Raw genomic sequence first — 24,239 nt, 5'->3', positions numbered from 1 at the left:
GTTCTACTTGACCAACTACAAAAAACTCCCGGCTTCTTGGTCCACTCGCGGGCGCGTGCACGCATTTGCACGTGTGAACGAACGAAAACAGATGCGTGTCGCTCTGCTCTAGCCAGCGTCTCGCTCTGGGTTTGGCGCTAGCAGGCGGCAGAGCCAAACCTTCTGCGGCTGCGCCTGCGCGGCTCGGGTCTGCTCTCGTTTCATGCCCCCCTTATCGCTTCGTCGCCATGGCGACGCATTTGTGACCTCCGCGGTCTAGTCAGTATCAGGCCGCATTTGAAGCCCCGGCCTGTCGTGAGGAGCCAGGCCGCCGACCTCGCGCCTTGGTCGGTCACTCGACAGTATGGCGACTCGGAGTGCTGGGACCCTTTTAACACAGAACAATGCGGTCTACGTGCACCCTGGACTCATGCCTGGGTCGGTGGGATGCTTTTATCCTATGAGTTGGGAGGGAAAATGTGTTTTTTTTTGGGGGGGGGGGGGAGGAGAGGGTGTCTCAGATTGACAAAATGGCTTAGGGGAATGAGTGAGTTGCTTTATTTCCACACTTTTGAAAGAAGGATCAGCAGAGAAGGGAGGAACTCAAAAGAAAATGAGTGGATGAAGTAGCACTCTGCATATGCTCAGAGGCACTCTTTCCAGAGCTTGGGAGATGGTTTGTTTGGGACTAAAACGTCCAGAATCTCTACCACCGACCTCAGCATGGCGAGTATAGGATTCACATATAGGCCCACTGGGGGATTCTGGGAACTGTAGTCCAAAAGCCAGCCTTCCCAGATCCTTCACTTTTGACACTGTGCGTTGAACTTTCCTGTTAAAGAGCTTCCCTGAATCGATAGGGGGGAAATAGAAGTTGAGTCTCCCTTATCTAGAGTTCGGAAATACGCCCCAATTGTCCATCTGGCTCAACACATGGGTGACCCTTGGGCAAGTCACACTCTCTCAGCCTCAAAGGAGGGGAATGATGGCGAACCTCTGAACAAATCTTACCAAGAAAACCCTATGATAGGATCACCTTAGGGTTGCCATGAGTCGGAAGCAACTTGAAGGCACACAACAACAACAACAACAACCCATTATCAGTCCCAAACCATGCTACATTTAATGGTTATTAAATTAAATAACCACTGTTGTTTCTTGGGACAAAGAGTGCCATCGCCTGGACATAGAAATGATTTGCTATGGCACCAGTCACACAGGTAACATTGGCAACATTCCTTAACTTGGGCCACAGTCCAATGATTCTTGGACTCTTGTCCACCAAGTTTTTGGACTTCAGCTCCCAGAAGCCTCAGCCATGTTGGCCAATGGTCTGGGATTCTGGGACCAGAAGGCCAGAGTTTGGGAATCACTGGGCTAGACAATGCAACTGTTAAATGGATTTCTCATTGGTTGACTGGCCGGACTCAAAGGGTGCTCAGCAATGGCTCCTTTTCTTCCTCCTGGAGAGATGGGACCAGTGGGGTGCCACAGCCTTTGACAAGGTCCCCCTGATATCCTTGCAAAAAAGCTAGTAAAATGCTGGCTAGACAATACAACTGTTAGGTCGATCTGCTGATGGCTGACCAGTTGAACCCAAAGGGTGCTCAATGGTTCCTCTTCTTCATCTTAGAGAGACGTGACCAGTGGCATACTTATCAAATTTGCAGATGACACCAAATTAGGAGGAATAGCTACTACCCCAGAGGACAGGATCAAAATTCAAAATGACCTGAATAGACTAGAAAGCTGGGCCAAAGCTAGCAAGATGAATGTCAAAAGGGAGAAATGTAAGATACTGTACTTAGGTAGAAAAAATGAAATGCACATATATCGGATGGGGGACACTTGGCTTAAGGAGACTTAAACATGTGAAAGGGATCTAGACTAGGAGTCCTAGTAGACTGCAAGTTGAAGATGAGTCAACAGTGTGATGCGGCAGCTAACAAGGCCAATGTGATTTTAGGCTGCATCAACAGGAGTGTAATGTCTAGATCAAGGAAAATAATAGTGCCACTCTATTCTGCCTTGGCCAGGCCTCACCTGGAATACTGTGCCCAGTTCTAGGCCCCACATTTCAGAAAGGATGTGGTAAAGCTGGAATGTGTCCAAAGGGGTGCGTGCAACCAGAATGGTGATGGGTCTGGCACACATGCCCTATGAGGAGAGAGCTAGGGAGTTGGGGATATTTAGCCTGAAGAAGAGTAGGTTAAGAGGTGATATGATAGCCTTGTTTAAGTATTTGAAAGGGAGTCATATTGAGGATGAAGCAAACTTGTTTTCTGCTGCTCCAGAGAATAGGACCCGGAGTAATGGATGCAAGCTCCAGGAAAAGAGATTCCAGCTCAGCAGGAAGAGGAATTTCCTGACAATAAAAGCTGTTTGACAGTGAAAGACTCTACTGCCTTGGAGGGTGGTGAAGTCTACTTCTTTAGAGATCTGTCAGGGATCCTTTGATTGGGAGTTCCTGCATGGCAGAATAGGATTGGACCGGATCAGGGCCCTTGGGGTCTCTTCCAATTCTATGATTCCATGATTCTAACTTCAGTTCTGCACCTGCCAATTTGGCATTATAATTATAGTTGCTTGTATGTTTGTTTTGGAGGCAATCAGATAATAACCTGAAAGCATTTTGCTCATTTACAGTGCGATCAAAGCAATTAAATAGAACTGAAATGATTCATAGTCTCTGCTTTCCAGGTATCACAGATCTCCCCTTTTCCTCCCGCCGTTTCTCCAGGTATCGCGGGCATGTTCCCAACATCGCTTTCTCCTTTGGCGACACCTATGGAAACACCACCATGAAATATTTCCAAGATTTACGGAGTAAGGCATTGGACGCCAGCGGCAGCCCCTACAGCAAAGGGGGACAGTTCCCCACTCTCTTCTCCCGGGACCCAGGCCTGGTGCTGAGTGCGAGGACCAGGGGCTGGGAAAGGTGGCTGCACACTCCCAGTTATTCCCGCTTCAATCTGGATTGCAATCGCACACAGGAACTAAAGGAGTTCTACAAGGTAAGGGGGCTTATCCCAGTTATTCCCACTTCAGTCTGGATTACAATAGCTCTGAGTCCCAGTTAGATGCTTTGAGTCTCAGTTCTGGGAAAAGAGCAGGATACAAATAAATATAATCATTATTATTCAAACATATAGCTGTGTTATAGAATCAGTATGTAGAAAGATCTTGTAGCACCTTTGAGATGAACTGAAATGAAGAAGTTGGCAGCACTTGAGTTTTCATAGACTACAGTCTGCTGCTTCCTCCGATGGATATAGTGGAATGGAAACCAGGGACAGACATACATATGCCATTGGTATGTGAGAATCTCAGTCCAAATTTAAAATCCTTTGTGTATGGAAATGAAGATGCAAGTCCGGTTTCAACGATGGTCATTAGTGTTAGTCTACAAAGCTCATGCTGCCAACCTCTTTATTTCAGTTAGTCTCAAAGGTGCTACAAGATCTCTCTACATAATAATAATAATTATTATTATCCGGACCCAACTCCATTTTTGTGTTTTTAAACATCATTGGAAAAATCTTTGGGTTCAAGGCCTGAAGAGCCGCATAAAAAGTTTCTTTTCTAGGACAACAACTCCCAAAATCTCTAGCCAATTTGGCTAGTAGCTAGGACACACCTTTCAACTGTCCCAATAATCGAATCCTAGACTAAGAAGAGACCCCAAGGGCCATCCAATCCAACCTCCTACCATGCAGGAACTCACACTCGAAGCATCCCCGACAGATGGCCATCCAGCCCCTGTTCAAAGATCTCCAAAGAGAGAGACTCCATCACTCTCCAAGGGAATGTCAAACAGCTCTTACTATCACAGGAAGTTCCTCCTAATGTTTAGGTGGAATCTTATTTCCTGTAGTTTGAATCCATTGTTTGGTGTCCTATTCTCTGGAACAGCAGAAAAAAAAGCTTACTCCAACTTCAATATGACACACTTTCAAATACTTAAACAAGGCTGTCACATCACCTCTTAACCTTCAATTTTCAAGGCTAAACATACCCAGCATCTTCCCATTGCAGATTCCAGTAAAAGTTGGCAAACATTTATTTATTTGTTTGTTTGTTTGATACTCTCTTTCCTTACCCAGGATCCAAGGCAGATTACAAGTGTTTAAAAAATAGGGTATAGATTCCCCCCCCAAAAAAATGATTGATACCAAAAATAAAAAATAAAAATGACAGCCCAGTTAAAAGGTTAAAACAGTATAAACTTGATTAAAACATAATTTTAAAAAGATTTTAAAATACCTCCTCCCATTAAAAGCTCTTTTTACCATACATATTATAGGTTGAGTCTCTGATCTAAAATACCTGGGACCAGGACTGTTTGGGATTTTGGGATTTTTTTTTTTATGTTGGAATATCTGTATTTCTCCATAATAGAAATAGTACTCAAGTCCAAACACAAAACTGATTCATGTTTCATAATACACATTATACATATAGCGTGGACAAATAATTTTGTGCAAGAAACAAACTTTCTGTACACTGAACATCAGAAAGCAGAGGTGTCACTAGCTTAGCCAATCATGAAAAAGGTTTTGGTTTTTGGTATATTTTGGATGTTGGGATTCCAGATAAGGGACACTCAACCTGTACAAGCCAAAGGCCTGCTTGAACAAAACCTTTTGTTTCTAACCCACTTAGTGAGCTGACCCAATGTCGGTCCCTTAAGAACACAAGAAGAATCCTTGATGTTGAGACCCGAGGCGCATCCAGCCCAGCCTCCTGTTTCTCGTCCAAGTAGACCTCTCTGATTCCTGCATTCACATTCTCTTTGCTTCTTTTTCAGTGTGTCAGTTAGTAGCTTCCTGCGTATTTAATCTGTATCTAGGGAGAATTAGGAGGACAGGAACAGAAGACATTGTGAGCACCCTGCTGCGTGGGAGTGGGGTGGGACGTGGTGCTTTGTTCACAAACGGCCCCATCTGGTGACAGACCACGCTGGGTAATGGAATCCAAGAGTGGGACCCCAGCTGGACCCCACTGTGCTCAACTTTATTCCCTCCACCTAAGTGTCCACACGGTACACACTGCACACTGTCCTTATTCGCCAAACCCCACAACGGTTACAGGCGCTATAAATAATTGAGAGTGGGTTGCCAAAACTGATGAGCTAAGAACACAAACTGTTTATTCAGATGGCTATTTTATTTGCTAGTAATTTTGCTGGGGTGGATTTACTAGGTTGGTCTGCGATGAAGTGTGTGTGTGTGTTTAAAAAACATTTTTACCCTACACACACACACACACACACACACACACACACACACACACACACTGTATGCCCAAGCTTGGAGCTCTGCTCTCCATATTTCAGCTGCCATCACAGTGACTCAGAGAGAAGAGCAGCCAGGCACAGCTCCATTATGCCTTGGTCCCAGGAGCTGGAGAGAGGCCCTCCTTCCATCCTCACTGCCACTGCTGTGGCCTCAGAGGGAGAGAAGAGCAGCCAGGCACTCTTCCATTGTGCCTTGGTCCCAACAGCAGGAGAGAGGCCCTCCCTCCATCCCAGCTGCCATTGCACTGGCCTTTCAAGAAGAAAAGAGCAATTGGACACTGCTCCATTTTGCCTTGGTCCCAGCAGCGGGTGAGAAGCCCTCCCTCCATTCCCACTGAGCCTGCTGAAGCCTCTGAGGAAGAGAAGAGCAGCCTGCATCTGCAGGACTGAATCCTGGCCCTTTACCAATCCCTTGTGTTTCCCCTCTTATTGAGAGCCTAAACCAATTAATAATTTGTAAGCCACCCTGGGAGCCTTTTTGTCTGAAGGACAGGGTATACAAGTTGTCATTCTGGCAACAGAAAAAGACTTGCCACAGACCTTTATGAACTAATTGTTTATGGTGAAATATGCTATATCCCTCCCTCCATCCCATTATTTATAGTCTGCCTTTCCCTGGGACTCAATGTGTCTTACCAAAAGGCAGAATATACACTAAAAACACATACGCAGTCAAGATTAAATACCATTTAAAATCTTACTTTAAAACAGTGAATTAAAACAGCAAAGTAACAGAAAAGCCCTTTCTTTGTTAAATGTTAGTTTCCAAATGCTTGTTAGAAACCTGCTTCTGAAAGGAAAACAAAGAAGGGGCCATCCTAACTTCCCTAAGGAGGGAGTTTCACAGTCTGGGAGCAGCCACCGAGAAGGCCTTGTCTCTCCAACCATGTTTGGGAAGATGGTGAGATAGAGAGAAGTGCCTCCCTTGCAGATATTTAAAGTTCAGGCAAGCTCATATGGGAATATGTGGTCCCTTAAATAACCTGGACCTGAGCCGAGTAAGGCATTATTGGCCAAAACCAGCACTTTGAATTGTGTCTGGAAGCGAACCAGTTGCCTGTGAAGCTATTGCAATGAAGGACTTGTGTGTTCCCTCTAACCAGCCCCAGTTACCAATCTGGCTGCAGCTCTTTGCAAACACTCTTCAAAGACAGCCCCATATAGAACACATTACAATAATCCAGTTGAGATGTATATAAGACATGTGTCACTGTGGCCAAGTCAGATTCTCCAGATTGTCTACACTTGTTGGATTTTTAATGGGCATGCTTTAAATTAGAGCTTTGTGCGGCAAAGCTCTCAAAGAGAGAGGCAAAGGCAAAAACCACTCTGAAGAAGACTTGCCAAGAAAACCCCAGCACATAACAGCAACAGCAACAGTGCTTTTAAATTGACTTGAAACTGTCAAATTAACAGTTGTAAGCTGTTCGTGTAAAGTGTCATGTACATTGATGGTGCTATATAAAATTATTATCGTTGTTGTTCTTGTTGTTGTCATTTAACTTTTGTATGTGTTGGTCATGTGGAGTTTTATCTGTATTTCCTTCCGTAAATGGCCTTGAGTCTTAGAACTGGGAAGAAGACCGGGTGGTGATGATGCTACTGTGACGCTGTGTAGTCATGATGTTATAGCATTTGATTTTGTGTGGGCTCCTGTCCTGACGGATTTGTTTTCCATCCATAGCTCTCCCAGATGCATCGCGCACATTATCGGGACAAGACAGGGACAGTGCACCAGGTCCCCTACTTCATTCTCCCCGTGAAGGAGAAGGACAAGTACCCACACCCTCTTGATCTGTGAGTCCAGGGGTCACATTCAGGGGTGGGGGAAACAGCCTTGGTACTCTAGGGAAACCTGTCTGAAAAGCAGCTGATATTCTTGTGTGAGATGTCGTTGGCAAGGCACACCTGCCCTGCCTTCTACAAGGTAGACTTGGGTGCTATTTTCTCATGTCTCTTTCGCATTTCACAATTACAGCACTTTGACACCTCTTTAACTGTCCTTGTTCCACTGTAAAACCCTGGGATTTGTAGTTTGGGGAGGGACTTAACATTCTCTGTCGGATTGAACCTATCATGGGGCTTTCTGGGGCTGAGAGTGTGTAGCTCACCCAAGTTCATCCAATGGGTTTCCATGGCTGAGGAGGGATTAAAACCCTAGTCTCCAGGTTTGTAATCCAGTTCTCCAAGACTGCACTATGCTGGGTATGTTTTCCAGAGTACCCCATAGAAAACAAGACACGTGTAAGTGTACCCTCTAGTTACATGTGGCTATGTCACCAGTAGGATTTTGGGGCACAATTTCAGTTCTTGTTGAGGTTTTGTTTATGTGTTTTTCTTTTTCACTGTTGTTCTCATTTGGAATTTAAAACCCCACTTTATTTTGCCATCGGTCTGATTCCTCTTTCTAAATATACATACCCAAATCCCCGAAACGTGTCTGCCCAACCAGAAAACCCCTCCCTCCCTGGTTCTTTGAGGGGGACTCTCATTTCTCGTTCTTCCCCTCCTGCCTTGTCACCAAAGATGCCAAGAAGACATGAGATGCTGTACAGTTGAATGGTGGTCTGGATCCATCTGGAAGAGAGGCTGTGCTTCTTGGCCTGGGGAGATGAAAGAACTGACTATGGGAGGCAATATTTGCCCTTGGAAACTGGAGAAGGGAAAATTTTGTGTGACTGAGAGAGCAATAGGCTGATAGGAAGAGGAAAGGGTGCACAAGATGGCACTATGGCAATAATCTTATAGAGGCAGGTCTTAATTTAAGATTGTGAAGTGATGTAAACTAAGACTGATGTAAAGGGAGGGAGCCAGTTCCATGGAAAATCACTAGAAGATAGTATGGGGAGGGCATTAACTAAGGATAGAAACAACAAAATGCAGGCACCTTACTAACATCTCTAATTTTTCTCCTGTTTGGTATGTAACATCTTGCCTGATGTAGAAGCCAGTGGAGCTTCAAAAGCTTGCAACAAGTATATTGTGCATTTCGGGGGGCCAGTAAAGGTATCACTGTTTGGTGGATTTTTGGTTGAATTTATTAAATGGCCAACACAGCTACCCCTGCATGTTATCCATTTCCACTAAGTCATCTACTATTAACATCCAGTCTTCTCGCAAAGGAATTGTTGGCTCTTTCCATGTTGTTGTTGTGTGCCTCCGAGTCTCTAAGGCAACCTGTCAAGTAAGATTTGTTCTGAGGAATTTTGCCTTTGCCTTCTCCTGAGGCTGAGAAAGTGTGACTTGCCCAAGTTCACCCAGTGGGTTTCATGGCTAAGCTGAGAATTGAACCCTGGTCTTCAGAGCTGTAGGCCAACACTCATACCACTATGCCACCTTGGCTCTACCTAGAAAGCATACAGTTTTTTAAAAATGCCAGTCCCCTTCTGGTCATTCCTGGGGTTTGGGGGGTCACTTTTGGCAGTCCACATGATTCTCAGAGGCCTCAAGGGCTGCAAATTGGCTCCCAGCCCCACTGCAATTGACCACTTCTAATTTAGAAAGTTGGTTTCAGTTTAGGGTTAGCCATGCAGCAAGGAATGCTGAAACACCCATCTGTGGCCCATTTCAAAACTCCACAAGTGATTCTTCTTCCGAGCTTGACTGCTACCCTCAGCTAGAAGAGAAGATGTAAGCCCTGGTGGCACAGTGGTTAAATGCCTGTACTGCAGCCATTTACTCAAGACCACAAGGTTGCGAGTTCAAGACCAGCCAAAGGGCCCAAGCTCGTCTCAGGCTTGCATCCTTCCGAGGAGGGAGCTAAAATGAGTACCCAGACTGTTGGGGGCAAATTAGCTTACTTGCTAATTAGCTTACTTGCTGTTCACCGCTATGATCTTTGGAATAGCGGTATATAAATAAAACAAATTATTAATTATTATTATTAAGATGAAAATATCAAATTAGCTGTGTGATCCTGGGACAAGCTTGGTGTTTGTATTTGTCTGGGCTGCTTGCTTCTTTTATTTTCTGGAAGTTCATGTCTGCAAGTTTGATATGTACAGTAATCTAAAAACTGATATGTGGCATTGTGGTAGAACCATGATAGCCTCTGTAGAATGCATCCCATTTGCTACTGATTTCTCTGGGCTGCTTTGAATAGAACTTGTCCAGCTTTGCTTGTAACTCCTCAAGTTTCTGTGTGTGTTTTCCCAAGGAGGGCAGCCTAAAGCTGCTATACGGTGAGAATGTGCATCTCGCCCCGTCAACTGATGCACCATTTCTTTGCTTGACTGTGTGAATGGTGGAACACTCAAGGGCCACGGGTGAGGAAAGTGTGGCCTGTGGTGGATCACATGCTGTTGTTGTTGTGACGGAGCCCTGGTGGCGCAGTGGTTAAATGCCTGTACTGCAGCCATTCACTCAAAACCACAAGGTTGCGAGTTCAAGACCAGCAAAAGGGCCCAAGCTCGACTCAGGCTTGCATCCTTCCGAGGAGGTTGCTAAAATGAGTACCCAGATTGTTGGGGGCAAATTAGCTGGAGGCGGCAAGGTGAAGACGCGGGGAAAGTGGGAGAAAGAAGGAGCACTGGGACCTTTTAAAAGCCGTCTGAACAAATGGGATGGCCAGAGGATTACTGCCTGTCACCTGCAGGACAATTGAGAGTATGTGTTATTGTAGGTGGATGGGAGGGCTCTTTTCTTTCCTGTTTCTGCCACATTTAAATCGAGTAGGACGGGGATTGCAGGGGGGAAAGCAAAACTGATCTCTTTACATGGACTTGAAATTTAATGCATACTGGGCGCACTGCGCAGAGCATCAAATGCTTTTCCATGGCCCTTTTTTTTTTTTACACAATAGCGTACTTCTTCCAGTTGGTTTTGTTACAATCGCATGCACCAACAATGGCACAGAAGAAGATATTTACTTTTGCCATAGGGCTGGCTGATGGCAATTTAAAGATATCATGCCTCTCACTGGGGAAATCGAAGGGTTCCCTTCTACTCAATACGGTGGGGAAAAATGAGATGCCCAAGCCAGTGCAGACCCTGATACTACACTGACATGGCTTCCACTGAACAAGCCACCGGACATTCCCCAAAGGGACCCCTGATGCCACCCAACAAAAATTTAGGGAAATGTCTGGGAATGATTTTTTGCAATATTATTTACTTACAGCTGTTTTAGACATGATCCTAAATAACAGGATGGCCTGTTGAATGGGGGCAATGCTGGGATCCTTAAGGCTTTGGGAGTGACCATGTTCTCCTGAGTTTGTTATACACTGACGAAGGCGAAGCCAAGGCATAGTTAGACTTCTAGATTTTGTAGGCGTCGGGAATTTCAAGTAATAAACTTAGGAATACCTTGGTGTGAACCCGTGGTCAGGAATAGTAAAGTATAAAATAGTCCAATTGAGAGTGCGTTCCTGCCTGGCAGAAATGCATCGGGAAATGGAGGCCCCTTGTGGTCTCTTCCAACTCTATGAGTCTATGATTCTGGGAATCCAGAATTCTAGACAAAACCTGGAGTTGGAAGAGTAACCACCCGTCATCCAGTCCAAACCCTTTTATTCTGCCATGTGGGAGCCACAGTCAAAAAACACTCCAGACACATGGCCATCCAGCCTCTGTTTAAAGACCTCCAAAGAAGGAGACTCATCATAACTCAACGAAGGACTGTCTTCTTACGGTCTACCGCCCTGTTACTGCAGGATGTCTTTTTCCAAAGGTTTGAGGCGGAATCTCTTTTCCTGCAGCTTGCATCCATTGCTCTGGGTCCTGTTCTCGGAAGCAGCAAAAAACAGCTTTACCTTTCACTATGACATCTTCAAATATTTAAAACATCGCTATCATATCCACCTTTCACTTCTCTTCCTAAGTTGGTCCCCATAGGGTTTATGTTTTCCCGACCCCTCCTCAGTTAGTTACCCTCCTCTGGACAAATAGCACCTCAGCTTCTCAACATCTTCTTGAATGTGTCAGACTGGACCCAGTTTTATTCCAGGTGGGGCTGAGAGAGCACGAGCATCACACGATTGAACTCATGTTCCCCCTGTGGTCATGTGGTCTACTAGGACATTACCTCCCTTTCCCACATGTATTCTTGTCAAGCCAGGTTTCCCCCCATCCTGTCTCTCTGCATTCTTTTTATTCTTCCTAAGTGTAGTAACCTTACATTTTTCTCCCTGCTAAAATTACCAGTCGGCCCTCCTTTGGTCCACGGATTTTTTTTATCACAATTGCATCCATGGCTGAAAGATTCAAAAAAGTATAAATCAATAAAAACTTGTTTTCCATTTTATTAGGACAATTTCTGCCATATTAATGGGCTGAGCATCACGGATTTGTTATCCACGGGGGCCTGGACCCCCCCAGGGATAACAAGGCCCACTGTATTTGTTTAATAACGCAGCAGAAACACGAACAACAAATGATCACTCCCAAAGGAGCTCCCAAACATTATTTCCAAGGGATAGGGGGATACTTAATGTGGGGCGGCAGGCCAAATGCGAACAAACTCAGTGAACCCTTTTTCTTTACATTCTCCCCCCTGGTTCATCCGTTTTAACCATCAATGCAAGAAATCCCCAACCAGAGATGGAGAGGAATGAGAAAAAAACCCCATCCTACTGCTGGATGGCACCCTGAGATTAACTAAACTAATGCTACCCTGCATACCAAGGGAGGAAGCCCTTGCTTTGTGGGGGCACTGCCATTGCGAAAAACCCTGTGTGAGCGGAGGGGGGAGGGAGGTGAAAGGCGGGGAGAAAGGGGATGGGAGGGTAGGGAGGCTGAAAAAGTAAAGGAAAGCATACCATCGTTTCATACTACCACTTCACAAAGAGTTCACATAGGAAATCCTTCTCACCAGCCTATAAAGGACGTGCAAATTTTTATCAGCCCGTTCTGCTCCCGAGAGTCTTATGTTCTGCTCCCGAGGTATTGTATGTATATACATATATATATTATATTATCTATATACTATATATATCCCCCAGAGATATTCTCAACACCCACCAGCACCCATTAGCTCTTTCGCTTCAACCAGGGCGGAAAGGAGAGTGAAGGGGATGATGATTGGTTTTTTTTTAAACAGATTTTGGGGTTTTCAAGAATTTCATAACTGTGGGTTGAAAAATATGTATTCAAAATATTTGTTTAAAAAAAATATTTTGTGCCTCTAAGGATTCGCCTAATGGAGATGGCAAGGGCTTGATCGCAGAAGAGAGAGTTGCAATGCCATTCCAAGGGAGATGTTCTTCTTTGGATTGCAGTACCTCAATCCCCGCATCCAAGTTTATTTTCCCCCTCCCCAGGGAGGCGAACTCCTAGCAGAGTATAGTGGTGTTACATCGGGGCTGTGTAAACCTGGCTTCGCAACATGTACGCCTCAAGTCAAGCAAAAACCAGTTACTAGAGGACCCCAGACTCAAACTCTGGGGTTTACCCGCCCCGAACCAAAAGAGGCTGCATTCTGCACTGCCGCAATAATGCCAGCCTGACCCCACTTTAACTGCTGTGGCTCCATTCTACAGATCTGTTGTTTCGAAAAAGGCACCTGCCCCCTCTTTTGCAGGGACGGTTAAAGACCTTGCAAAACTACAAAATCCCCCGGATTCCATAGGCTGGCGCTATAGTACTTCAGTTGTGTCAAATGCTTGGACTTCCACAGTGGGGTGCACCCATTCGTGTGAATTTATAGGTAACTCCAAACTTTCTTCATCGCAGTATCTTCTGCCACTTTCGAGTAGCCATTAGTTGGAAATGCCTTGAAGGCACACCAAACCACCAACACAAGTGCCTGAATGGAGCAAAAGGCAGAAGAATGATGCTGTCGCTCTGGATGGAGAGGGACATATGCCTGTGTCTTAAATTCCTCTCTAGGGAAAATGGTTGGGACATTTTCTGTACCCAGATTTCAAAATTTGCCGAAGCAACCTTGGTTGCAGTTGCTTCCAGAAATGAGGATGTGTAATTCACGTGGCACATTCCATTTATGCATCAGTTCCACAACCAGCTTCTTTGGCCTTTTGGGTTTGCACACCCAAGTGTGCCCCACAATTAAGCAGTTCTACCACTATGGTCCATCGGGGGCATCTGCATTGTGCAAAAATTGCCAGAGTTATGGCACTGCTTATTCTGCCATGGGTCCTTTACCGACTCCCTGGATCAGTCGTTTTGTGATGGCGGCACCAGCCCTCTTTCGGCAGAGAAGAAGGCTAAAACCTTGTAAACTGCAAATTCAGGGTTGCATCTGGGCTGGAGCCTGCAACACAAGTGGTGCTGAACCATGCATATTTCTGCCCGGCAGCCTTTTAAGTGTGCATGGCTGATTCCTACAGATTTTTGGGGTTTGGTAGTCTCTGGCTGCCTTTCCCTAAACCTTTTATCCCCACGCTCCCATGGCGATTGCAACCGTTAAAAATTCTATTTATTAGCTTGAATTAAATAAGTGTTCATATTACTGTTTTAGCGGTCTACTTGTGTGGTATGAAAAGGCCCTTGGTTCTTCTTCCGGCGTCTTTTCTCCCCCAGCAACTAAGGAAGCCCATGCATTTCTGCATGTCTTCTGTTTTGTTTCCCCCCCAGAATAAAACCCACCGGAAATTGGCCCATTTTTCCTCTCCTCTTGGATCCCAGGCGATTTTTGCTGGAGCGCATCGGCAGGAAGGGGCTGCCATGGAAGTAAGGCAACGGAGCATATTTTTATGCCGATAAATATTGATGGGATGCTACCGGATACATTTCGTGACCCCCTAAGATAACGAGATCTGATAAGTAGCTCTTCCTTTCTTCTTTTCATTCCTTCATTTCCCGTCCTTCATTCTCTCCTCTTTTACCAGCGCCTTTCTCTTCTTGCCAAAATCTCCCTTTTCAAACTTTTAAAATATTAGATGATTTCTCCAGCTTTTCTGTTCTTGAGGGCATTTTGTGTGAACGCCGGAGGCCATCTTTCTCCGCTTGTCTGCACTGACAGAAATCATGCACTTTGAGCTGCTTTAGCTGCCATGGCTCGATGGTATGGTAATCCTAGTGTACCCAATCGTTTTAGGTCCCGGGGGCACCCACATTATTTAATGGGCATTTGATTTAGCTCAATAGCTCATTTATTCAGTACTTATGCTTAAAACCCGGTATTTGCTATTGTACAGTATTCCAATACGAACGAAATCCAAAAATGCAGATTCCAAACTAGTTTTATTTATCTAGACACTATACTTCTATTGATGCAGCCCAGAATTGCATTGGCCTTTTTTAGCAGCCGATCACACTGTTGAGTTGACTCATGTTCAACTTGTGCTCTACTTGACTCCTAGATCCCTTTCACACAGCTACGTCTCCTTCAGCCAGGTGTTCCCCCAAATCCTATATTGTGCATTTCATTTTTTCTACTAGTGCAGTATCTTCCACTTTCCTCCCTCTTGAACTTCATTTTAGTTTTGGTCCCTGCTTTCTTATTATTCAGGTCATTTTGATTTTAGATCTTGTCCTCAATCGATTTATAATAAGTGAGCATCGCCGCCGCGCATGTTTGAAAAAACGTCTGTTGTGATTTTTTTGGGTTAAAAATGATCTATGGCCGAAAGGGAGAAATGGTAATGGGGCTCTTAGGTGGGGCAAATTAACTTTTACAGTGAATATTTATGGGTTGCCTTGTTTCCTCGTGACAAAGCCAAAGGTTTAAGAAATCTAGCACAACAGATACACATTTCATGACGACACAACTCAGCTGCATCTCATTGCAGAACTGATGCGGTTTGACACGCTTTACCGCCCTGGATCAGTGCTAGGATCCTGGGATCTGTAGCAGTTGGCCCCTCAGTTCACAAAAAACTACAAATCCCAGAATCCCACAGCACTGGGAGAAAGGGGGTCAAATGGATTATTCTGCAGTGCAGATGCGCTTATTTTTCCCCTGTGCAGAGTCTCATGCAACGTTGACTCCTTGGCAAATCCTATGTTCCGGGACTGTAGTTGCCGAAAGCAAAGCCTCACAAAACTAAAATCCAGGATCCTCAGGATGGAGCTGCAAACTCAAAGCGGTATCAAACTGCAATTTTCTAAGGTAGTGCCCCAAAAGTTAGCTCAAGGGCCACAAGACTATTATTATTTTATTTATCTCATTGCATCGAACTATTTCCCCCTGGATTTCACCCGAGCAGTCCATCCAACTCCCAATTAAAGGAAGGGACTAATTAATCTAATTTAGGTTGCAACTGACAGGCTGCCACCGACACGCTAGTTTATGGCAGAGAATTTCACAGTAAAAAAACTTTTTTCTCCAAACTAACAACAATCTCCGTTTTCGAGTTCTACTTGACCAAAAAAAAAATACTCCCGCTTCTTGTCCACTCGGGGCGCGTGCACGCATTTGCACGGTAACGACGAAAACAGTCGTTGTCGCTCTGCTCTAGCCGCTCTCGCTCTGGTTTGGGCTAGCAGGCGGCAGAGCCAACTTCTGCGCGCGCCTGCGGGTCGGTTGGCTCTCGTTTCATTGCCCCCCTTTCGCTCGTCGCCATGGGCGCATTTGTGACCTCCTCGGTCTAGTCAGTATCAGGCCGATTGAAAACCCCGGCCTGTCGTGAGGACCAGGCCCGCCGACCCGCGCCTTGGTCGTCACTCGGACAGTTATGGCGACTCGGAGTGCTGGGACCTTTTACACGAACATGCGGCTACGGCACCCTGGACTCAGCTGGGTCGGTGGGATGCTTTTATCTAGAGTTGGGAGGGAAATGTGTGTTTTTTTTTTTTGGGGGGGGGGGAGGAGAGGTGTCTCGATTGACAAAAGTTTGGAATGATGAGTGCTTATTTCCACATTTTGAAAGAAGGATCAGCAGGAAGGAGGAACTCAAAGAAATGAGTGGATGAAGTAGCATCTGCATATGCTCAGAGGCACTCTTTCAGAGCTGGGGATGGTTTGTTGGGATAAAGGCCAGAATCTTAACCACGCTCAGCATGGCGAGTATTAGGATTCACTATAGGCCACTGGGGGTCTGGGAACGTATCCAAACCGCCTTCCCGATCCTCCTTTGACCTGTGCTTGCACTTTCCTGTTAAAGAGCTCCCTGAATCGATAGGGGGGAAATAGAATTGAGTCCCCCTCGTTCGGAAATACGCCCCAATTGTCATTGGCTCAACACATGGGGCCCTTGGGCAAGTCACACTCCTCCAGCCCCAAGGAGGGAATGATGGCGAACCTGAACAATCTTACCAAGAAAACCTATATAATACCTTGGTGCCATGGTCTGAAGCAACTTGAAGGCACACAACAACAACAACAACAACCCATTATCAGTCCCAACATGCTACATTTAATGGTTATTAAATAAATAACCTGTTGTTTCTGGGACAAAGAGTGCCTCGCCGGACATGAAAGATTGCATGGCACCAGTCACACGGTAACATTGGCACATCCTTAACTTGGGCCACAGTCATGATCTTGGACCTTGTCCACCAAGTTTTTGGACTTCAGCTCCAGAAGCCCGCCATGTTGCCTGTCTGGGATTCTGGACAGAAGGCCGAGTTGGGAATCCTGGGCTAACATGCAACTGTTAATGATTTATTCGTTGACTGGCGACTCAAAGGGTCCAGCAATGGCTCTTTCTCCTCGGAGGATGGGACCGTGGGGTGCCACGCCTTTGACAAGGTCCCCCTGAATCCTGCAAAAAGTATAAAATGCGGCTGACAAACAACTTTAGGTCGATCTGCTGGATGCCGTTGAACCAAGTGCTCATGGTTTCTCTTCTCTCTTAGAGAGACGGTGACCAGTGGCATACTTATCAAATTGGAGATGACACCAATTAGGAGAAATACTACCCCAGAGGCAGGATCAAATTCAAATGACCTGAATAGACTAGAAAGCTGGGCAAAGCTAGCAAGATGATGTCAAAAGGGAGAAATGTAAGATACGTACTTAGGTAGAAAAAAGAAATGCAAACGGAGGGGGACACTTGGCTAAGGACTTAAACATGTGAAAGGTCTGACAGGAGTCCTAGTAGACTGCAAGTTGAAGATGAGTAAACAGTGTGATGTCGGGCAGCTAACACGGCCAATGTGATTTTTAGGCTGCATCAACAGGAGTGTAATGTCTAGATCAAGGAGAAAATAATAGTGCCACTCTATTCTGCCTGGCCAGGCCTCACTGGAATACTTGCCCAGTTCTAGGCCCCACATTTCAGAAAGGATGTGGTAAAGCTGGAATGTGTCCAAAGGGGGTGGCAACCAGAATGGTGATGGGTCTGGCACACATGCCCTATGAGGAGAGAGCTGGGAGTTGGGATATGTAGCCTGAAGAAGAGTAAGTTAGAGGTGATATGATAGCCTGTGTTTAAGTATTTGAAAGGGAGTCAGAGTGAGGATGAAGCAACTTGTTTTCTTGCTGCTCCAGAGATAGGACCCGGAGTAATGGATGCAAGCTCCAGGAAAAGAGATTCCAGCTCAGCAGGAAGAGGAATTTTCTGACAATAAAGCTGTTTGACAGTGAAAGACTCTACGACCTTGGAGGGTGGTGAGTCTACTTCTTTAGAGATCTGTCAGGGATCCTTTGATTGGGAGTTCCTGCATGGCAGAATGGATTGGACCGGATCAGGGCCTTGGGGGGCTCTTCCAATTCTTGATTCCATGATTCTAAACTTCAGTTCTGGCACCTGCCAATTTGCATTATAATTATAGTTGCTTGTGTTTGTTTTTTGGAGGCAATCAGATAATAACCTGAAAGCATTTTGCTCATTTACATAGCGATCAAAAGCAATTAATATAGAACTGAAATGATCATAGTCTCTGCTTTCCAGGTATCACAGATCTCCCCTTTCCTCCCGCCGTTTTCTCCAGGTATCGCGGCATGTTCCCAACATCGCTTTCTCCTTTGGCGACCTATGGAAACACCACCATGAAATATTTCCAAGATTTACGGATAAGGCATTGGACGCCAGCGGCAGCCCCTACAGCAAAGGGGACAGTTCCCCCTCTCTTCTCCGCCGGACCCAGGCCTGGTGCTGAGTGCGAGGACAGGGGCTGGGAAGGTGGCTGCACACTCCCAGTTTCCCGCTTCAATCTGGATTGCAATCGCACACAGGAACTAAAGGAGTTCTACAAGGTAAGGGGGCTTTCCCAGTTATTCCCACTTCGTCTGGATTACAAAGCCTGAGTCCCGTTAGATGCTTTGAGTCTCCAGTTCTGGAAAGAGCAGGATACAAAAATATAATCATTATTATTCAAACATATAGCTGTGTTTAGAATCAGTATGTAAAAGATCTTGTAGCCCTTTGAGATGAACTGAAATGAAGAAGTTGGCAGCACTTGAGTTTTCATAGACTACAGTCTGCTGCTTCCTCGATGATATAGTGGAATGGAAACCAGGGAAGAACATACATATGCCATTGGTATGTGAGAATCTCAGTCCAAATTTAAAATCCTTGTGTATGGAAATGAAGATGCAAGTCCGGTTTCAACGATGGTCATTAGTGTTAGTCTACAAAGCTCATGCTGCCAACCTCTTTATTTCAGTTAGTCTCAAAGGTGCTACAAGATCTCTCTACATAATAATAATAATTATTATTATCCGGACCCACTCCATTTTTTTTGTTTTAAACATCATTGGAAAAATCTTTGGGTTCAAGGCCTGAAGAGGCCGCATAAAAGTTTCTTTTCTAGGGACAACAACTCCAAAATCTCTAGCCAATTTGGCTAGTAGCTAGGACACACTTTCAACTGTCCCATAATCGAATCCTAGACTAAGAAGAGACCCCAAGGGCCATCCAATCCAACCTCCTACCATGCAGGAACTCACACTCGAAGCATCCCCGACAGATGGCCATCCAGCCCCTGTTCAAAGATCTCCAAAGAGAGAGACTCCTCCATACTCTCCAAGGGAATGTCAAACAGCTCTTACTATCACAGGAAGTTCCTCCTAATGTTTAGGTGGAATCTTATTTCCTGTAGTTTGAATCCATTGTTTGTGGTGTCCTATTCTGCGAACAGCGAAAAAAAAAGCTTCTCCAACTTCAATATGACACACTTTCAAATACTTAACAAGGCTGTCACATACACCTCTTAACCTTCAATTTTCAAGGCTAAACATACCCAGCATCTTCCCATTGCAGATTCCAGTAAAAGTTGGCAAACATTTATTTATTTGTTTGTTTGTTTGATACTCTCTTTCCTTACCCAGGATCCAAGGCAGATTACTGTTTAAAAAATAGGGTATAGATTCCCCCCCCAAAAAAATGATTGATACCAAAAAAAAAAAATAAAAATGACAGCCCAGTTAAAAGGTTAAACAGTATAAAACTTGATTAAAACATAATTTTAAAAGATTTTAAAATACCCTCTCCCATTAAAAGCTCTTTTTACCATACATATTATAGGTTGAGTCTCTGATCTAAAAATCCTGGGACCAGGACTGTTTGGGATTTTGGGTTTTTTTTTTTATGTTGGAATATCTGTTTTTCTCCATAATAGAAAAGTACTCAAGTCCAAACACAAAACTGATTCATGTTTCATAATACACCTTATACATATAGCGTGGACAAATAATTTTGTGCAAGAAACAAACTTTTGTACACTGAACATCAGAAAGCAGAGGGTCACTAGCTTGCAATCATGAAAAGGTTTTTGTTTTTGGTATATTTTGGATGTTGGGATTCCAGATAAGGGACACTCAACCTGTACAAGCCAAAGGCCTGCTTGAACAAAACCTTTTGTTTCTAACCCACTTAGTGAGCTGACCCATGTCGGTCCCTTAGAACACAAGAAGAATCTTGATGTTGAGACCCGAGGCGCATCCAGCCCAGCCTCCTGTTTCTCGTCCAAGTAGACCTCTCTGATTCCTGCATTCACTTCTCTTTGCTCTTTTTCAGTGTGTCAGTTAGTAGCTTCCTGCGTATTTAATCTGTATCTAGGAGAATTAGGAGGACAGGAACAGAAGACATTGTGAGCACCCTGCTGCGTGGGGAGTGGGGTGGGACGTGGTGCTTGTTACAAACGGCCCCATCTGGTGACAGACCACGCTGGGTAATGGAATCCAAGAGTGGGACCCCAGCTGGACCCCACTGTGCTCAACTTTTATTCCCCCACCTAAGTGTCCAACGGTACACACTGCACACTTTCCTTATTCGCCAAACCCCAAACGTTACAGGCGCTATAAATAATTGAGAGTGGGTTGCCAAAACTGATGAGCTAAGAACACAAACTGTTTTATTCAGATGGCTATTTTATTTGCTAGTAATTTTGCTGGGGTGGATTTACTAGGTTGGTCTGCGATGAAGTGTGTGTGTGTGTTTAAAAAACATTTTTACCCTACCACCACACACACCACACACACACACACACACACACACACTGTATCCCAAGCGGCTTGCTCTCCAATTCAGCTGCCATCACAGTACTCAGAAGCAGCCAGGCACAGCTCATATCCGTCCAGGAGCTGAGAGAGCCCCTTCCATCTCACTGCCACGCGTGGCCAGAGGGAGAGAGAGAGAGCAGCCAGGCACTCTTCCATTGTGCCTTGGTCCCAACAGCAGGAGAGAGGGCCTCCCTCCATCCCACTGCCATTGCACTGGCCTTTCAAGAGAAAAGAGCAATTGGACACTGCTCCATTTTGCCTTGGTCCCAGCAGCGGGTGAGAAGCCCTCCCTCCATTCCCACTGAGCCTGCTGAAGCCTCTGAGAAGAGAAGAGCAGCCTGCATCTGCAGGACTGAATCCTGGCCCTTTACCAATCCCTTGTGTTTCCCCTCTTATTGAGAGCCTAAACCAATTAATAATTGTAAGCACCCTGGGAGCCTTTTGTCTGAAGGACAGGTATACAGTTGTCTTCTGGCAACAGAAAAAGACTTGCCACAGACCTTTATGAACTAATTGTTTATGGTGAAATATGCTATATCCCTCCCTCCATCCCATTATTTATAGTCTGCCTTTCCCTGGGACTCAATGTGTCTTACCAAAAGGCAGAATATACACTAAAAACACATACGCAGTCAAGATTAAATACCATTTAAAATCTTACTTTAAAACAGTGAATTAAACAGCAAAGTAACAGAAAAGCCCTTTCTTTGTTAAATGTTAGTTCCAAATGCTTGTTAGAAACCTGCTCTGAAGGAAAACAAGAGGGGCCATCCTAACTTCCCTAGGAGGGGTTTCACAGTCTGGGAGCAGCCACCGAGAAGGCCTTGTCTCTCCAACCATGTTTGTGAGAGAGTGGTGAGATAGAGAGAAGTGCTCCCTTGCAGATATTAAAGTTCAGGCAGCTCATATGGGATATGTGTCCCTTAAATAACCTGGACCTGAGCCGAGTAAGGCATTATTGGCCAAAACCAGCACTTTGAATTGTGTCTGAAGCGAACCATTTGCCTGTGAAGCTATTGCAATGAAGGACTTGTGTGTTCCCTCTAACCAGCCCCAGTTACCAATCTGGCTGCAGCTCTTTGCAAACACTCTTCAAAGACAGCCCCATATAGAACACATTACAATAATCCATTGAGTGTATTAAGACATGTGTCACTGTGGCCAAGTCAGATTCTCCAGATTGTCTACACTTGTTGGATTTTTAATGGGCATGCTTTAAATAGAGCTTTGTGCGGCAAAGCTCTCAAAGAGAGAGGCAAAGGCAAAAACCACTCTGAAGAAGATTGCCAAGAAACCCCAGCACATAACAGCACAGCAACAGTGCTTTTAAATTGACTTGAAACTGTCAAATTAACAGTTGTAAGCTGTTCGTGTAAAGTGTCATGTACATTGATGGTGCTATATAAAATTATTATCGTTGTTGTTTTGTTGTTGTCATTTAACTTTTGTATGTGTTGGTCATGTGGAGTTTTATCTGTATTTCCTTCCGTAAATGGCCTTGAGTCTTAGAACTGGGAAGAAGACCGGTGGTGATGATGCTACTGTGACGCTGTGTAGTCTGATGTTATAGCATTTGATTTTGTGTGGGCTCCTGTCCTGACGGATTTGTTTTCCATCCATAGCTCTCCAGATGCATCGCGCACATTATCGGGACAAGACAGGGACAGTGCACCAGGTCCCCTACTTCATTCTCCCCGGAAGGAGAAGGACAAGTACCCACAACCCTCTTGATCTGTAGTCCAGGGGTCACATTCAGGGTGGGGGAAACAGCCTTGGTACTCTAGGGAAACCTGTCTGAAAAGCAGCTGATATTCTTGTGTGAGATGTCGTTGGCAAGGCACACCTGCCCTGCCTTCTACAAGGTAGACTTGGGTGCTATTTTCTCATGTCTCTTTCGCATTTCACAATTACAGCACTTTGACACCTCTTTAATGTCCTTGTTCCATGTAAAACCCTGGGATTTGTAGTTATGGGGGGGACTTAACATTCTCTGTCGGATTGAACCTATCATGGGGCTTTCTGGGGCTGAGAGTGTGTAGCTCACCCAAGTTCATCCAATGGGTTTCCATGGCTGAGAGGGATTAAAACCCTAGCTCCAGGTTTGTAATCCAGTCTCACGACTGCACTATGCTGGGTATGTTTTCCAGAGTACCCCATAAAAACAAGACACGTGTAAGTGTACCCTCTAGTTACATGTGGCTATGTCACCAGTAGGATTTTGGGGCACAATTTCAGTTCTTGTTGAGGTTTTGTTTATGTGTTTTTCTTTTTCACTGTTGTTCTCATTTGGAATTAAAACCCCACTTTATTTTGCCATCGGTCTGATTCCTCTTCAAATATACATACCCAAACCCCGAAACGTGTCTGCCCAACCAGAAAACCCCTCCCTCCCTTGTTCTTTGGGGGGACTCTCATTTCTCGTTCTTCCCCTCCTGCCTTGTCACCAAAGATGCCAAGAGACATGAGATGCTGTACAGTTGAGGTGGTCTGGATCCATCTGGAAGAGAGGCTGTGCTTCTTGGCCTGGGGAGATGAAGAAATGACTAGGGAGGCAATATTTGCCCTTGGAAACTGGAGGAGAAGGGAAAATTTTGTGTGACTGAGAGAGCATAGGCTGATAGGAAGAGGAAAGGTGCACAAGATGGCCTATGGCAATATCTTATAGAGCAGGTCTTAATTTAAGATTGTGAAGTGATGTAAACTAAGACTGATGTAAGGGAGGGAGCCAGTTCCATGGAAAATCACTAGAAGATAGTATGGGGAGGGCATTACTAAGGATAGAAACAACAAAATGCAGGCACCTTACTAACATCTCTATTTTTCTCCTGTTTGGTATGTACATCTTGCCTGATGTAGAAGCCAGTGGAGCTTCAAAAGCTTGCAACAAGTATATTGTGCATTTCGGGGGGCCAGTAAAGGTATCACTGTTGGTGGATTTTTGGTTGAATTTATTAAAGGCCAACACAGCATACCCTGAGTGATCCATTTCCACTAGTACTCTACTATTAACACCAGTCTTCTCGCAAAGGAATTGTTGGTCTTTCCATGTTGTTGTTGTGTGCTCCGAGTCTCTAGGCAACGTTCAAGTAAGATTTGTTCCGAGGAATTTTGCCTTTTTCTCCTGAGGCTGAGAAAGTGTGACTTGCCCAAGTTCACCCAGTGGGTTTCATGGCTAAGCGAGAATTGAACCCTGGTCTTCAGACTGTGTCCAACACTCATACCACTATGCCACCTTGGCTCTACCTAGAAAGCATACAGTTTTTTAAAAATGCCAGTCCCCTTCTGGTCATTCCTGGGGTTTGGGGGGTCACTTTTGGCAGTCCACATGGTTCTCAGAGGCCTCAAGGGCTTGCAAATTGGCTCCCAGCCCCACTGCAATTGACCAATTCTAATTTAGAAAGTTGGTTTCAGTTTAGTGAGCCATGCAGCAAGGAAGCTGAAACACCCATTGTGGCCCATTTCAAAACTCCACAAGTGATTCTTCTTCCGAGCTTGACTGCTACCTCAGCTAGAAGAGAAGATGTAAGCCCTGGTGGCACAGTGGTGTAAATGCCTGTACTGCAGCCATTTACTCAAGACCACAAGGTTGCGAGTTCAAGACCAGCCAAAGGCCCAAGCTCGTCTCAGGCTTGCATCCTTCCGAGGAGGGAGCTTAAAATGAGTACCAGACTGTTGGGG

General features: G+C 45.1%; 1 protein-coding gene across 1 annotated transcript in view; it reads left to right on the top strand.

Annotated features, from left to right (window-relative positions):
* Positions 1-276: 276 nt before the first annotated feature.
* FAM166C (family with sequence similarity 166 member C) overlaps positions 277-24,239 on the top strand; it is a 40,555-nt gene continuing 16,592 nt past the window's right edge. The window contains exons 1-3 of the mRNA XM_042446000.1: positions 277-417; positions 2,720-2,993; positions 6,960-7,072. Of these exons, the coding sequence (XP_042301934.1) occupies positions 344-417; positions 2,720-2,993; positions 6,960-7,072 (461 nt within the window). The 5' untranslated portion in view covers positions 277-343. The remainder of the gene's footprint in view (positions 418-2,719; positions 2,994-6,959; positions 7,073-24,239) is intronic.

The sequence above is a fragment of the Sceloporus undulatus genome, chromosome 1, assembly GCF_019175285.1.
Source record: "Sceloporus undulatus isolate JIND9_A2432 ecotype Alabama chromosome 1, SceUnd_v1.1, whole genome shotgun sequence".
Lineage (NCBI taxonomy): Eukaryota > Metazoa > Chordata > Lepidosauria > Squamata > Phrynosomatidae > Sceloporus > Sceloporus undulatus.
The sequence above is the reverse complement of the archived record's forward strand: the minus strand, read 5'-3'. Positions and strand labels throughout refer to the sequence as shown.